General features: G+C 40.3%; 1 protein-coding gene across 2 annotated transcripts; it reads right to left on the bottom strand.

Annotated features, from left to right (window-relative positions):
- Positions 1-1503: 1503 nt before the first annotated feature.
- Positions 1504-17183, bottom strand: LOC115134969 (zinc finger protein 503-like). 2 transcript variants are annotated; one of them, XM_029669104.2, is made up of 2 exons: positions 16901-17183; positions 1504-3680 (listed from the first exon to the last, which is right to left on the bottom strand). In XM_029669104.2, the coding sequence occupies exons 1-2, from the start codon at positions 17117-17119 to the stop codon at positions 2280-2282; spliced, it is 1620 nt and encodes a 539-aa protein (XP_029524964.1). In that variant the 5' UTR covers positions 17120-17183; the 3' UTR covers positions 1504-2279. The 2 variants fall into 2 exon arrangements, with proteins under 2 accessions (XP_029524964.1, XP_029524963.1); XM_029669103.2 differs by lacking the exon at positions 16901-17183 and adding an exon at positions 4092-4645.
- Positions 17184-17678: the final 495 nt, after the last annotated feature.

Genomic DNA, 17678 nt, shown 5'->3' with positions numbered 1-17678 from the left:
TCAAAGTTTCCCAATTATGCAATTAAAAACATGAATGAATCTTTTGGACTTGTAAGGTTAACCCATTAGCTATTGGTATTTGAGTAATATAGCCTATTTCTTGATCGTAAAATGGTATTGTTATCTCGGGGATTGGCCCGTTTCGCAGCCATTTTGTAGATTTTGTGTGAAATATTCTGTGAAAAGCAATAGACTTAACTTTTGGCTTGCCTACGTATTTCTTTAAAAAATGTGGCAACCATTTTTTTATCGCCTGAATGCAATAAAGGCATGATTAATTACTGGACTAATATGATGTGTCTGTAACCATGCAATTTAAGATTGTGTGGCCTTATTTAACATAGCAAACGGCAGTATCCAGAGCAGCGAACAGTTAGGCCTATAGGCCAGCTGTTGATGAATGTCAATATGAAACAAAAATGTGCACGAAACTTCAACCCTGTTTGATCTAAGGAATGAATCAGCCAACAACACATTTTTTTTGTATAAATTAGGCTAGTTAGGCCTCTACTGTAATTAAAAAGCTGAGTATAGTCGGGTGTATATTTAAACGTTTGTGTGGTAATCCTTTGTTTAAACTATAGGCTAGATCATGTCATTTTGGAAATGGTCTCCTACAAATGTCTGAATCACACACCAATGTTACACTATTGGGCTACACTGCTTTAATCAACGTTGTTTCCACATCATTATTTATAGATTTCTTAATTCCATTATTTTACTTTAGATTTGTGTGTATTGTTGTGAATGATTAGATATTACAGCACCGTAAGAGCTAAGAACACAAGCATTTCGCTGCACCCGCAATAACATCAGCTAAATATGTGTATGACCAATACAATGTGATTTGATTTCAATTAAATGACATTGACCAATGTGGAATCGACGTTAAATTGATTGATGTCTGCACCCAGCTGGATGTCTCTAAAATCATCAGTTATTTTCAACCAACTATATTGAAGTGGGGCCAAAGTGGAAATAGATTATAGAGACATTCTAAAATCAAGTATGCGCAATGTTCCTTATGTAATCCTATACAATATTATTCCCTTCTAGAGTTTTGCCGTATCTGTTTTTAGTAGGATACTCTATATTCATAATTAATACATCTTCAATGACTCGTGAATTATTGAGACAATATATAGTAAATTAAATTTAGATCAACAAATACCTTGATAACGCATTTCAAAATGAGGCGTTGTCTGTTTGTTGCTCGAGGGGATCACTATTAACCAGGCAATGTCAAGAGAAAACATTCTACATCATCAAATATTGAAAACTATATTTAGCCAACAATACTTATTTGGAAATGACCTTCTAAATCCAATCACTACAGCAATAATGTCAAAACTCATCGTCAATCAACAATTATTAACATGCTTTGATGGATGTATCCCGTTTCAGAACATGCAGACACACTTGCACACAGCGCGCTCACACACTCAATCATGACGTTCAGCTAGCTATACACTATTGTTGAAATAATGTCCAATCTTAGTTGCATTCGATTTCAAAGTCGTGTGTTTAGTTAAAATAGCCTAGTGTTTCAACTGAAGTCAAATGATTTAGTTTAAAACAATGTATAATGCTAAAAAAAAGAGAGTAGAAATAAAGTGCACGTTAAAGTGAACATAAAATAAAAACAACATAGCCTACTCTGTAAATAACGTTCCAGTTGTTTGTATAGGCAACCAGTTAATAAGATTAACTTCCCAGATCAGCACATCTCATAATGTCAATTTAAAATCATAAAGAAACCAGAAACTGTTTAATGAAATAGCATGTTAAAAATGTAGGTCTTGTTGTTATCATAAAAGGAGGCACACGGAAATATGGAACAGAATCGTTTCTTATTTTTCCAGAATACATACAAAAAAATACCAATTCTCTTTCCCTGGTATACACCTGAAAAATAACGGCAATTTTAAATGTGGACAATTTGGGATTTTAAGAAACAAACATGCATGTCAATTATTTTCTTTTCAATGAAACATTAAATAAGAACAATACAATCATATCAATTTCAAATTAACATCGAAATGAAAACCTCTATTTTATTAGTATTCTACCATGTGGGTTTTCATTTTACCTATAGAGTTCAGTTTAAACATAATGCACTTCGAGTCTCTCAAATATCTTCCATTTGTAGCTATTATCGTCCGCTTTCAGTCGACATAAATAAATACAGTCCACGGATCCTGTCCATAGGTGGAGCATTGATATAAAAGTCTTTATATTTGCATTTTATAATTATAAACTTTTCAAAAGTCAAGTCTGTTTCACTGGTATCCCAGCGCCGATGCTGTGGTGAGTCTCTGGCCGTACAGTGCATATGGGGAGTAGTATGGCCCGGTAGCTGCGGGGACTGGAACAGGGGCTCCGGTAGGCAGGGGGCTCTTGGAGTACGGATGGTAACGGCTGCTTAGTCCCAACGCGTGATGCGGACTCCTCAGGGTCAATGTCCCGGGGCTTCCAGGGCCTCCTGACTGCGGCATGTGCATGTGGCACGCCATAGCGGCTGCCGCAGCACTCGCTAGAGATGAGGAACTAGGGTAACCCGATATCAACTTTTCCGCCCCGGTGAAGGCGGTGTGCGTCCGCAGGTGTATCAGCAGCTCCTCGGAAGAGGAGAAACGCTTGTCGCAGGGTCCGTTCGCAGACACCCAGTTACAGACGTGAGGAAGTGGGTCGTTGGGGAGCATGAAACCATAGGGGTACAAAGGGTGTCCACTGAACGACTGCGGAGAGGAGTGCATGCCGTGCAAAAGATGTGTCGGGTACATGTGGTGGTACCCGGATTTCATCGCGTTGTCGTGGCACTGCTGTGAGGCACTGGCAGCGCCCGCTAAGTGGCTGGCACAATGGTAACTTAAGCAGTAAGGGTCTCTACACAGGCTGGCTGACATGATGGAGGGTGGAGAGGCCCCAGCCAGTGGGCTGGATCCGGCTTTACTGCAGCCCATGCTGGCCAGCTGTGCGTTAACCAGGCTGCCGCCGTGGGGGAGATAGTGTTGGGGATAACCTGCGTAGGCCCCTAAACTCCCGGGGTAGTGCATGCCAGCAGGCGGCAGGGGAAACACTGTCTGACCAGGTTTGTAAGGAGAGACCGGGGCTACAAGTCCTGACCCCAGTCCGGAAGCTGAGGAAGTGGAGGTTATGGAGGACGATTCCGAAGACGGGGCTTTGGACCCGGGCGTCTCCTGGTGCTGGTTCACCTCCACGTTAATTCCACCGCAACTCACGCTTATCCTGCTGTGGCTGTTAGTGGTTCCAGATCCGTCCGTTGTGCCATTTTTATTACAATCTGAATCTTTCTTGTCCTCCCTGTCTCCACACTTCCCCTCAGATGGCATGGGAGAGGCAGAAGTGCTGGAGTTGGGGCTGCCTGTCCGTGGCGTGAACGGCTGACAGGTGGCGCTCGGTACTCGGAAACCAGCCTTCTCTCCACTCGAAACGCCCGAGGACGAGTCCTTCTTATCCGACGGTTTCGAATAGGGTTTGAAGCTAGATTTGTCATCCACACCGATGTCGCTCATTTTTAATGGACCGGATTTGGATTCCTTGTCACTAGATCCATTAGATGTAATCGAGGAGAGTTTGGAAGAGGGAGGGGGGTCTGGTTTACCGATTTGAGAGCATGTCTGCGCCAGCAGTGCCAATGGACTCTTCTTGGCATCTAGCTGTAGAGAAAACAACAAGACCGATATTTACAAATTGAATAGTAAAAAAATATAAAAACAGTCAAACAAGAGGACTTTTGATCGAAATGCATCCAGCAACGGAATGTCCGAGCCCTTCTCCGCCGCCACCCCAAAATAAAAGAGTAGTGCGCAATGCGCAGCTTTTACGCGAGAGAATAGCCGACCTCTAAGAGAACGATGAACATTTCCTACATTTATAAAACATGTATTTTACCAATGAGCTCTATAATAGAATAGCCCACATCTACACTTCGATATAATACATCGTTATTTATATGCTGTTTCCTGTGTTACATTCCGGGAGAACCGTTTCTATTTGTAATGGTTAAAAAACATTCAACTTTAACTTATTAGTTCAGCTGTTTTTTTTAATTATTTTTTAAATCTTACCTCAATAGGGCTAATCGGGGTAGATGGTAACGGTTGAAGATACTCTGGGTGCAAAATGTGTCCTGATCGTGCCGTAAGCATTCTCAAAACCTTGATGGGGACTCGCTTAGCTTGCCGTAGATGGTCCGACGGGGGAACGGAATGAAGAAAAGGCTTGTTGATGTTATTCCGAGAGTTGATGCTCTCCCAGACTAGATGAGTATTACTATTGCTCAGAGCAGACACCGAGGGCGATGTGATCATGTCCTAATTCTCACCAAATTAGTCGGTAATGCATTTATCAGATTCATCAAGAAAGGCGAAAAGCAATTACAACCTCTCTCGAAAATCAGGAGAGAAAAAAGTGTTGGTATTGCGTGTAATAATCCTTATAGTGAGAGGAAAATAAGAAGGTGCGGCTGGTAAGCAGGAAGAAGATACAGGAGAGTGATTGCGATGTTATCGCGGATCCGAGGCTGCGTCTTGCATCATAGGCATAGCGCGTTCTGTATCTCCCAGCAGGTCCGCTCTCTATACTCCCAAAGTACGAACTGGTAGAAATGCTCACTTCAAAAGCATCTGAATTAGTCCGAGATTAAAGCCTTTGCCGCCTTCCAATCAAATGGGACCCTGAGGTGATTGGAGGGTCAAGGGGATGTGACGTTATCCTCTATATTTACAGCGCGGGGGAGGAGATAGGGAGGAATAGTTGGGTTGTTGTGCGCGCTCTCACCATCCTCGAGGCAGGACAGTTCAAGGCTTGTTTAGATTTTTCAGCGTCTGAAAAAGTACTGTATATAGACGCAAGTGAAGGTATTTGGCAAATGAATAGGTTGGCGATGTGGTAATGGTTATTACTGGAAGACATGAGCTACATGATACTTAGGAGATGGGAAATGTACTCATAAAAATACATTAAATCGTTATTCATTTGTTTTCTAATGACTAATGCACTAATAAGCATTGTTTTTGGCACTTTTGGCCTATTGAATCTAGAATCTTAACACAAGCCTGTATCTGAGTCTCCACATACATTTTCCAATGTGAATTATATCCCACAACCAGAAGATCAACCACTTCAACTCGATTCAGACAAGCGTTGACAGGAACAGACCAATGCAGTGATGGAGGGATGAGAATGTCACATGTTTTCAGTAGCCTATAATATACACCAGCCTTCTATGTCTATCTCCACCCCTCCATCAACTGTCAATTCTGCTCCACCGCAATCAATCAGTTATTTGTCAGGGGCTGTCAATCCGGCCTTGATTTAACAGCTATTGTAGCAGATTACATGCGAGCATAGTTGCATGGGGAAAAGGGGACACATGGAAAGAGAGAGATGCATCTGAGAAAAGAGACTTAATTTGTACGAAATCAATCTTTCTCGTGTTAAATTAAATGTGTATATACGCATCGACAATATGCTGACTGCACAGGGCTATGCATCTTTTTCAGATTTATTCATGTGTCCATGGAATTTAGGACGGTATTTGAAAATTAATGAGGATATTGACTTGGCTAAACTAACCACATTTCCGACTTGCTAACTGTTGTAGTTAATTGTACAGGTGCCACGTTCAAACCAGCAAGTCGGACATTTCCGAGTTTCCTAGTTCAGACTAGCACGTGAACGCGGCATAAATTAAGCATTTTCAACGTTTTCCCTCCCTGTCAAATATTTCAAAACGAGGAATGTGTCCCAAAACCCGCACTAAACACGCCATGAGAGCACGTTTAGGTGCTCTGATGTTATTTAACTAGGCAAGTCAGTTAAGAACAATTTTTTATTTACATTGACGGCCTAGGAACAGTGTGGTTAACTGCCTTGTTCAGGGGCAGAACGACAGATTTTTACCTTGCCAGCTCTGAGGTTCGATCTAACAACCTTTCGGTTAGTGGCCCGACGCTCTAACCACTAGGCTACCTGTGAGAAATCGTTCAAAGACGAACAGAGTCTACTATTATATTTAAGTAATGTTCATGCTTATGGACATTACTTGGTAATGGACTTAGCCTAGATAGGGGGATCGTCATGGCTAAAATTACATTTAAATGTAATAATGTGAATTGCTTGAAATGTGACCAGAAAGTGTTTTTAAATGGCAACCTTGTGTTGCTTAGTAGGCTATATGGAGCATTTAACATGATTTTGAATAGCCAATATGAATACAGTTATTAGTGGAAGGTAAAGTTCCCCATAACAAAGTCACCCCGAGCAGGGACAGCGGCTATCCAACACACGTCAACATGTAAGGTTCACATTACTGAGTGAAACGTAATGTCCTGGATTCTCAGCAAAGGCGAACAATAACCACTTTCCCTCACAGATCCAAACGTACTTCTTCTATAGGTATCGTAAAAAAAAAACGTAATTCGCCTCTGGCACATTGTTATCTCCCCAACAACAATGACAAATAAAAGCCCCAAAAAATTGTCCAGACATTTTATATTTGATGTCAACTCGATTTTATTTACATACAATGAAAATTATTTATTTTATTTAAGTGGGAGAAAAGGGGGGTGACTGAAAGATAAATAAAAGAGAAATGGTGTGTCAGAGCGCTGAGAAAATAAGTTTAAAATGCCTTGAACTATTCACCGCTGAGATGGCTAATCAGTATTGAGGCTCAGGGGAATCGGGCAGCCTTTCAATGCGGGTCTCTTTTCATCTCAATCGGGATAGAGGCGCTCAATTAAAAGCCTATCAGTTTATAAGTAAATCAACGCCTATCAAAGTTGTCACTTCAAACAAAACGATTATTATTGTAACCCGCCTCCGCCATTAATCTCTCTCTACGGTAATCGGTTTGACAGGTCATCTTGGAGAGCAAGAAAACCTAGAGTGGGCAATCACAGGGGGGGCGGAAAAACAGCTGGAAAAGTAAATATATTTATTTTAGGCCTTCAAAGAATTTTGTTAAAATGACCGGCCTTTCGGAAAACTATGGATATATATTTGAAGTTGTATCTTATTAAAAAAATTGAACCAGAGTGTAAAATATGTAATTGATATTTTAACCATATGGGAATTATAGCCAGAATATGACGTGAATTATTTTACTTTGTAGGCTACTTTGTAGGCGACTGCATGTCAACATTGGCCTAAAGGCCAATTAATGTTCTTATCGCAGAAGCAAAAACTGATATAGTCATAAACTGCTATCCTACTGCTATTGGACCAGGTCTCTTTTGGAAAAGAGATAATATCTCAACGAGAAAAAACCTGTATAAATAAAAGGTCAAATAAAAAATGTTGTATATTTTGAGCCCTTGAATAAAGGAAATATCTCAGATGAATTTGCATTGTAGCCTAATGTCTTTTATCTGATTTTTTATTTACATTTTAAGCCATACATGTATTTTCTGTTAATCGTTCACTAAAGTTAATTGCAACGTACTGGCCGCCTGCTCGTTTTATTTTCAAACCATACTGAATGTAATTTGTGAATACCTTACTTATTACTCCGTGTGCACAAAACTGCATTCAATCTATTACTGACAAATTACAACATAAATCAATTCAATTACGTTGTGACATGTATTTTTTGGAGACTTACAAAGTGGAAACATAACTAAGCAAGAAAGTGTCTTACAAATACAATTTTCCCGTTGCCCTTAAATGCTGTGGACTTTGAAGTACAAGAAGGAGAAAACGGCATATTAATCCAAATGTTGTCTGTCTGGCAGAACAGGAAGAGAACGTTTCACAATATGAAAAGATATATGATTGATAGACGTCAGTCTAACTGTTTTCTGTAAGGGCTGTCAGCCCGTGACAAATTACGTGAGTTATTATGGCAAAGAGCAACCATAAATTCCCAGTGTCAGGCGAAACCCCTCTTTATTGTCGGTTTGACGAATGAGGTTCTACACCAGATTCCAAATACTCGATATTTCCGTTAAATGGAAACACATTTTTCCCTGCCATAATTCATAATATTTAAATAGAAAGTTGTAAAAGTCCCCATATACTTCATAACGACGACATGTTTATGAATCACTCCCTATATGTAAATATAATTATTTAAAGCAGCACGAGAGTAGCATGGGCTGTACGTTGGACTGTCAGTTCTGCTGTAGGCTATATGCCTCCTAAGCAGAGGGTTGCAGCGAAGGCAACATTTAATATATTACATTGGGTTTAGAATTGAGGTTTTCATTCCCCCTATATAGGGAGTATTGGAATTATGCTAATTAAATAACCTACTTTTATAACGTAAAATACATTTTCAATGACGCACAGTGAGTTTGTCGCCGACTATATTAAATAGTGGTTATTTTGTTTTTGCAATATAACTCACATACTTTTCGGTCGTAATCAAGCGAATAGGATCTCGCATACATTATTTTATTTTTGCATGCAAGGAGTTTGCTGAAAGAGTAGCCTATGGACATCAACAAAGCGATATTTTATCATAGCTTCTCAGTCAATGGAACTAGAAAAATAGCCCATATTATCTTCCAGTTAAACGCATGTACTGTGGAGAACAAACGTAGGGTACACATTTAAAAGGTGAAAAAAGGGCGCATAGAACCACATTAAAAGACTTACAACAACATGTTCCGAAGTGAAACGACAGATCTGTGAAAACACTGCGCAAACGTAATCCTTTGTTTACTAATGTTGCATTGTAAAGATCACACGATACATTTATCAGTTACATTGTTACAATATTATATTGTGGGACATAGTTGGCTACAAATACAACGACCGGAGCATGCGTGTTTTCCAGCAGCGGAGCCTCGAGAGCTCGAGCTGGGCAGAGCAGAAAGAGGATTTTCCGCGTCAGGGAGGATCTAAAATGACGTCACTAACATTCCCTCTGAATAACCAACTTAGATAGGTCGGGTCCACATTTGCAGGGGTTGTGTTATTACAAGGCACAATAACACCTTTTTATGAGTTCAACCAGTATTTAGGAGCCATTTTGGCTTATTTATGTGTTCATGTGTTGTGTGTTTATGTTGTCTATCTAGGGTCATTTTAACTTGCTTTGTACACTAGAGGCACTCTCACCCGGGGTCCAGGTCACTAGTCACATGGGTAGGGGTACACAGGTGAGAAGTAATAGCACAGGTGAGAGGAGAGAGCATGCGGTTCTTACCATCATCCTAGAAAAGTATTTCATCCAAAGTTGATCTTTTTCATTTATCTTCAATATCACCCCAAAACAAGATCTACTGTGGAAAGCAGGGTTGAGGTCGATTCTGAATTGAGTTGCGCATTGCTCTGAATTCCAATTAAATTCTGGAATTTTAATTGGCCACACCCCACAGGAAACAGAATTTGAATATAATTTAAATTAAAGGAAGTAGAATGTAATTAAATCAGAGAGGAAGAGGCAAAGCAAGAGATTTTACTCTGCCCAAAATCTGCCATGAAAATAACCCCACGAAGTGAGGAATTATTGTATGACGGTCAATTAGTGTCAAATTTGGCCAACAAAAAAATGTAATAGCTAACTTGCTACGTGAGGTTTATTTGATCTAATAGAAGCTTCATAATTAGGTTGTTATGAATCCACTGATATAAGTGGCATTTTGGAAACTGAAAAAACAACAACTTTATATCAGGAGTTGTGCCTGTAAATAGGACTCATCATGGATATAACCTGTTTTAGCATGGTCATTGCCATTGAGGGCTTCCACTATTTTAAAGTGGTCAACTGGGTGGGGATTCCTATGAGTTGGGAGCAATCTAGCAATGAACAAAAAAATTGCCTACATTAAAAAAAAATGGAGATAGCCTCAATGGTGCTGACCATGCTGTCACAGACGTTATGATGGCACAGGCTGCGGCCCAAACATTTAAAAGACACACCCTATCCCCTCAGCCCTCAAATTAAGTGGACACTTATGATGACGTATCATGACATCTGACGAGTATACACTTGCAGGGCAAGGGGCGAGAGAAGAATGAATATATTTTTTTTAATGGATCACCCTTGGCCGGAAATTCATCATTCGTTCATCCTGCGATGATTGTGTTTTCAGCCACCGGTAGCTTGTCGGTGCTTTATATGCACTACAGTCAATTATCAGTGCATGTCTACTTATATTAAATATATAATCAATAATATATGCCTACTGTATGACAGCTAGCTAATTAATTAGCTAACTAGCATTAGTCTGCCTAGGTGGAACTTCTGAAAATGTTTTAGTTCTACAATTTCCAAAAGATAACCAAACAAAAACATATTTACTTTTTACGAGACGTGTTTGTGCCGTCATTCGTAGCACAATTTCAAACTTATTTACATTCGTTTTGACTTACACTTGTATGTTGACTTCTCCATTGATGATGTTTTTAAGTTTTCGCTGACATTTTTTAGTGGATGTACAATCGTTGCAAATTGAATTGTGGGGAGTTTCAGGCCCCGGAGAGAACATAATTGCACACTCGCAAAGCCGACTAAAAAAGAGGGCTGAGGGGCTTACGTTACAAACTTCCCTTGCTCGGCTAATCATTTGGACCGCCCTCCAAGATGGCGGTGAGGATTCGCCCAAGGGCATAAGGCGAGGGTAAGTGGACAAGGTTGTGTCTTTTAAGTGTTTGGACCGCATCCACAGAGTCAATGTTGTGTCCTCTATAAATCTCTATTGACTGTTTACATACGTATCTGCCCTCTCATTTGCTAGAATGGTCCCACCCAATCTCGCCTCCTCCTGCCTGTCATCCATCTTTGAGGACATGTATTTCCATTGTTAGAGAGGTCACTCGAATATCTTGTCGATATAATAAACAATCTTTGATTGAATGAAATTGAAATGGCTTATTTATTCTACACATTAACATAAACATTTTAATTTTGACATAATATATTGTAACCAATACCATAAGGTTGAAATATAGTCCCAAAACCATTCTCCTGAAACAATTTTAAATAATTATAGTGGTTTGGAAATATTCTAAGATCATGTTGTGGGTTGCCTATATAATTAATAACTCCATTAATGTATTTAAATATGCATTAGACAAGACACTGCAATACAGAAGGGAACAATCTAACATTTCATGACAAAGAAAAATAGTGACATCTTTTAGTTATAATCAAACTAATATTTGCAATGGTATGCGTATTCTTTGCATTATTAAGTGGCATATCATTTTGATAACAAAAATTATGAAATTAATGAGACTTTCATGTTTTATGTCTCAGTTGAATTGGTTTGAATTAAATTCTACTTCTTTCAATTCAAATTCTGCTTCCTGTGGGGTGCGGCCAATACCAATTCATGGTTTGAATTTAATTAAATTCACAAATTTAAAATTGACCCCAACGCTGGTGGAAAGCCATTTCTAGGTGGACGAGTCATGAACTGTTCTCAACCTGTGATTATGTGATCTTCCCAATATTTAGGTACAGAGGTATCTCTAGAGAACCCGAGGGGCCATGCTGTACAGTCCTCCCTCTTGGGTTCTTAGTTGAACATATGGACCACAGTGGTTTCAATGTGAACTACAATCGCAACGCTCTGTTTTAACATTTAGAAATGTTAATAATCCTCACTTGCAATACAGTTTTGTAAACCTTTGGAACATGCATTTTATATCAGCCAGAAATAGAATTTCAAGTACAAAATATACTGTACGCAGTTTTAGCAAAGTTGCACGCGGATGTTGTTTCCACAATGCCTCCAGCCGATGTAGGCTACGACACATCCTCTCACCTTGCATTACCATTTGACCATTCTATATTTTTGTCTAGGAGTATGTGTTATTCAAAACACAGCCGGGTGCAACTTTTCTTAACTGCATACAGTAAATGTATCTTCGTTGATGCAGTCCGGGGATTTTAACTTCTTGGTGACAGGGGGCAGTATTTTCACGTCTGGATGAAATGCATGCCCAAATTCAACTGCCTGCTACTCATCACCTGAAGATAAGATATGCATACCATTAGTGGATGTGGATGGAAAACATTCTGAAGTTTCTAAAACTGTTTAAATCATGTCTGTGAGTATAACAGAACTTATTCAGCAGGCGAAAACCCGAGGACAAACCATTCAGATGTCACTCTCTTTTCAATGGTTTTTCATTGGGAATCCAGATTTCTAAGGGACCTTCTTGCAGTTCCTATCGCTTCCACTGAATGTCACCAGTCTTTACAAATTGGTTGAGGTTTTTCCTTTGTGTAATGAAGAAGTACGGCCATCTTGAACGAGGGTAACTTGAAGTGTACTGTTAGAGGCGCGTGTCCAGAAAGCATGCTACAGTTTGTTTTCCTTCTGTATTGAACACAGATCATCCAGTCTTCAATTTTATTAAAATATACCTAAAGTTGTATTACAAATGTAGTTTGAAATGTTTTGGCAAAGTTTACAGGTATCTTTTGAGATATTTTGTAGTCACGTTGCGCAAGTTGGAACCAGTGTTTTTCTGGCTCAAACGCGCAAAATAGATGGACATTTTGGATATATATCGCCAGAATTAATCAAACAAAAAGGACCAGTTGTGATTTGTTTATGGGACATATTGGAGTGCCAACAAAAGAAGCTTGTCAAAGGTAAGGCATTAATTATATTTTTATTTCTGCGTTTTGTGTCGCGCCTGCAGGGTTGAAATATGCTTTTTTCTCTTTGTTTACGGAGGTGCTATCTTCAGATAATAGCATTGTTTGCTTTCGCCGAAAAGCTTTTTTGAAATCTGACATATTGGCTGGATTCACAACAAGTGTAGCTTTAATTTACTATCTTGCATGTGTGATTTCATGAAAGTTTGATTTTTATAGTAATTTATTTGAATTTGGCGCTCTGCATTTTCTCTGGCTTTTGGCCAGGTGGGACGCTAGCGTCCCACATATCCCAAAGAGGTTTTAAGCACTTACAAATTCTTAACATATTGTAAGAATTGGAATTCCTTTTTTTGCAGGAGGATCATATATCATGCAAAATGGATGACACACGGTACACAATTGTACAACATTTTCGGGGGCCCGTTTTGGCTCGTGAGCACTACTTTCAAAACTATTGGCTGAAATTATACAAAAGCTCTGGAGCATTGGGGGCTTCCGAGTGGAGCAGAAGTCTAACATAATGACCACACCGCTCGCATCGAGTGTGCGAACGTAGCAAAATACAAGCATTGCAAAGCAATCACTAGTGGCTGTGTGTTTTTTCCCAAGTTCCCACCATAAATCCAGAGAATTCCATACTTTGATGACAAAACCTGCCCAAAAAGGACCACCTTCCTGTTTAAGTCAGCAAGGTGAGTCCAAAAATGCCTTGTATGCTGCTGCATAAATTATATAATAATATAGATATGTATACTGCAGCTAACAAAAGTAATACTAAGTGTATGTTGTGTAGTAAGCTGTTAGTAGCCCATGTGCCTCACCCTAATAATTTGGTCTATTTTCACCAACGTGGTATTGTAAACACATCGTTTGTGGCCGGTGTGTGAATGTTAGCATACTTTTATTGGTACAGTTTTGACAGTGCTGCTGATAGTAGTGGTGATGCTTGACTTGCACGTGAAAATTCAACACACACAACATTCTATAATAGAATTGTGTTATTTAAAGTGTCAAATTAAAAGCTTATTTAACGAGTCAAAGTGTTATTTGATGTGTATCTTTTTTTCAGGCAAAGACCCAAACTGCATTCAATATGCCTCACCCTAATAATTTGGCCTATTTTCACATCTTAATTTTGCCTACTGTTCTAACTTGGTGGTGCACATGTAACCTATAACCTGTTTAAGATACATGTTATCATTGAATATTGTAAGAGCTTTCATTGTCTGCTTTATATGCCCCCTTTATTTATCCTATGGTTCTGACTTGGTGTACAGGGAGTACACTGTAAAAACGGCTCATGCTATGAATTCTGTTGCTGTACATTTCAAAAGTGCTGAACAAATAGTTATAATGACTACGTCCGTCGTCGCTCGCTCATTAATGTCTTAATCGAAATTACGGATTGCCTTTTATCCGCTTGTCGTCCCCTTATGTCATAGTTTGTACATCTCAATTGTCAGTAGAAACCACATTTGTTTAAGCAAGTCAGCCATATCAGCTATGTTTTTTTAAATGGCAGTAAATAAGTCTAAATGAACTGTTTCGCTGCCAGACAAGGCTCTGCTGATAGCCAGGTGTAGCAGTGGTAAGGTGTTGGTTGGGAATGCTTCATCACCTTCACAACCCCGTAGTCAGGCTTCTCACCTACCTCGTCGTTATCGTTCAGTGGACGCGCTGCTGTAGCTTTCTAGTGCACACGGTGATTCTATAACTAGCAAGTTGGTTGTCTCTTCTCTTTAGTCGTGTGCTGCATTCTGTTGTTATGTGAACAATTGGCTGAACCTTGGATACAGCCGGTATTGCGCCAAACGTGCATTGGAAGTCAATTCTGCCTGCCACAGAGGTGAAAAACGTTAAACTTTTTCCTGACAAACTGCCTCCTGACCTGCTCTGTTGGCCTGGATGGCTATGCTTCTCATGCCTTGCCTCTTCCCTGCCCCACTCTGCTGTAGACACATCTCCACATCACAAGGCTTTGTGAGGAAGTTATGGAGGATGCACATTGCAACCACTAGGGTGTCAAACTTGCTTGGCAGTAGGTTGATTTTCTTGTAGAGAATCCATCTGGCTGCAAGAATTCCGAATGCCTTCTCTACTGTCATTCTAGCTTGACAGAGACGATAGTTGAAGATTTAGCTGATGTGCCCGGCATATGGCCTCATCAGGTAGGGCTTTAGAGGGAAGGCAGCATCCCCCACCATTGTGTATGGTATATTTCCCAAATCTTCACCCCCAGGCAGAAAGGCACCTTGGGGCACCTACAGGGTTTTTGACGCCGTTGCCTTCCAAGTGGGGAGTTGGCATAGACTCCGCCGTTGCTGTTCCTCTCAAAATCCCCTACCTGAATAGCTGTGAAGCAGTATTTGGCATCCACAATGGCGAGTAGCACCATGGAGAAGGTTCCTTTATAATTTAAAAAACGGCTCCCTGAGTTTGGTGGTTTGGTAATCATAATATGTTTTCCATCAACCAAACCCAAACAATTGGGTAAGTCCCATTTTTCATTAAACTCTTGAGAAATTTGTCTCCAGGTTTCTTCAATAGGTCGCTAGCATCCTCCTCTCTATGACCTCTTAAGTCTCTTTTTCACAGAACAGCGCAAACTGTCCCTAACCAGAATGGAAAGAGGAGTGACGTTGGGTCAACAGTGAAGAGGTGACTCCGGGATGCTGGCCTTCTAGGCAGAGTTCCTCTGTCCAGTGTTTGTGTTCTTTTTCCCATCTTAATCTTTTCTTTTTATTGACCAGTCTGAGATATGGCTTTTTCTTTGCAACTCTCCCTAGAAGGCCAGCATCCCGGAGTGGCCTCTTCACTTTTGATGTTGAGACTGGTGTTTTGTGGGTTAACCTTTTAAAATGATAAACTTGGATTAGCTAACACAACGTCCCATTGGAACACAGGAGTGATGGTTGCTCTTAAATGGGCCTCTGTACGCCTATGTAGATATTCAATTTTTTAAAATCTGCCGTTTCCAGCTACAATATTCATGTAACATTAACAATGTCTAAACTGTATTTCTGATCAATTTTATGTTATTTTAATGGACAAAAAAACATGCTTTTCTTTCAAAAACAAGGACATTTCTAAGTGACCCCAAACTTTTGAACAGTAGTGTATATGTTGACCTATTTTCAGCTGAAGAGGCAACCTCAGTCTTGAAATTGCTGATTCACTTCCGCTACAACCTGTGGAGCCTGATGACGACGTGGCGTCCCCGAGCCATGACCCCGTGCTACAGATGCCTGAACAACAGTCAAGACCAACCACTACAGACACGGCTCAAGACTGGCAGCCAAGAAAAAGAACACAGACGGTCAACCGTCATGATGTGGATGAAAAGCTGCTTGCATTTGTCAGGAGACCAATCCCTTCTGCTGCTACCTCTGAGGATGAGGCATTTGTGCACAGCCTTGTGTCAGAGCTGAAGAAAATAGGAAGAAACAAGGGACGTCTGAAAGTGAAACTACTATCATTGATTGTAAACTGGGATGACCTGTATGCAACACCTATACCACAATGGCTCTTTGATGCGCTGCATGGAAGAGGTGGACTGCAGCCTATGATGTTCGGCCAGCCCAGGCATCAATACTCACCAGGATCTAGGTCTCCAACACATAGCTGGGATAACCAGCAGGCAACACCACTGCCACCACCACGGCCTGCAAGTACTCCGCACGGAAGAGGTGGACTGCAGCCAATCATGTACGATGAGCCCAGGGATCGATACTCACCAGGACCTAGCTGGCATGACAGCTTCAGTACATTCTCTCAAGAGAGCTAGGACAGAGACTCCCAGTCACATTGTTAATCCGCTCTTAAAAGACAGATACCAGCCCTGTGCATACTTAGGCCTATGTTCTGTTTTAAAAAGGAAAATGTTTATGTATGCACTATTTGCACTTCTTTGTTGTTGCAGTTATTTTGCATTGCACCTTGTATTTAATATTTTTGCTATTCAGGGGATATTGTAATTGGGAGGTAAATGCCATTATTTGTTTACATGCATTGCTCTGGCTGTTCATCTCACCTACAACAGGTGCACCACCATGCCTTGCTGTAACTGTTAATGTCACCTTGAATAATTATAAATAAGACTAAACAAAGAACAGTGTGTCTTACATACCTTGAGTAAAATGAATATACAATATATAACACCTGGTGATCTTGCTGCTCCCTTAATATAATGAAACACAGGCCTACATCTGTGGAGCATCATGATCACCAGTGTGCTGGAGTTTCTTTACACTATAGTATACTGCTTTTCTTCATGCACCTGCTTACACAATACAACATTTTCCAATAACTTACCTTAGAGTGACAGCTAGTCTTTGCTTTGCCTCGATTGTGGCCCTGTAGTTGGTCGTCTGTTTGGTGAGGTCTGGGCCAACAAAAGACAGAAGAGTCTCCATCTCTTCTGCACTCATCTGGAAGTATCAGTGATGTCGAGCACGGTCCAAGAGCAGCTCCTGGACAAGGTGGTAGTACTGCCCATGCTCCCTTCTCAGCACCTTTATGGGATGCACCCATAACCTCCTCCTCCTCCTTACCTGTCTGCACCTCAATAACACAAGGGTGACCAACTTTTTTTTTAGCAGGTGGCGTCTGTTAATCCATGCTGTTTAGAAAAGCATAAAGTATTGTTTATTTTTTTACTTGTTTGGATGAGTATACTATTACAGTTTCGTATTTCATGGACTTTTATTCAGTAAATGCATAGTTTATATCTCATACCAGAGTGGTTTGGGGAGAGGAAAGTGTCTAGAGGTGTAAAACTACAATTTGCACTTATTAAATTATACTCCTGTCCTGGCAATATCACTATTGTACAATCATGTACTTACTTACTCATGTTACCACTCCTCAATCGCGGTGAAATCAGAATAATCCAAATACATTTCAACAGGGCCACTGAAAATGTAGGCAAGAAAAGGCGCTAATGACATCGTCCCGCCCCCAAAGTAATATCACTGGTTTAGTTTGTTTTGATATTTCAACCTGAGTGTCCTGATCGTTTCTGCTGTGGGTGAACAAAATCAACAGCGGACGCACGTTCGGTTTGGTTAGCAAGACACTGCATATCAGTGCT

This window comes from Oncorhynchus nerka, linkage group LG10 (assembly GCF_034236695.1).
Source record: "Oncorhynchus nerka isolate Pitt River linkage group LG10, Oner_Uvic_2.0, whole genome shotgun sequence".
Taxonomy (NCBI): domain Eukaryota; kingdom Metazoa; phylum Chordata; class Actinopteri; order Salmoniformes; family Salmonidae; genus Oncorhynchus; species Oncorhynchus nerka.
The sequence above is the reverse complement of the archived record's forward strand: the minus strand, read 5'-3'. Positions and strand labels throughout refer to the sequence as shown.

What these genes read in the sequence shown, in the direction of transcription:
- LOC115134969 (XM_029669103.2), bottom strand. Translation starts at nt 4,334, where the DNA reads ATGATCACATCGCCCTCGGTGTCTGCTCTGAGCAATAGTAATACTCAT. An exon ending in CCCCGATTAGCCCTATTGAG is followed by an intron (nt 3,681 to 4,091) that starts GTAAGATTTAAA and finishes TTTTCTCTACAG; the next exon opens with CTAGATGCCAAGAAGAGTCC.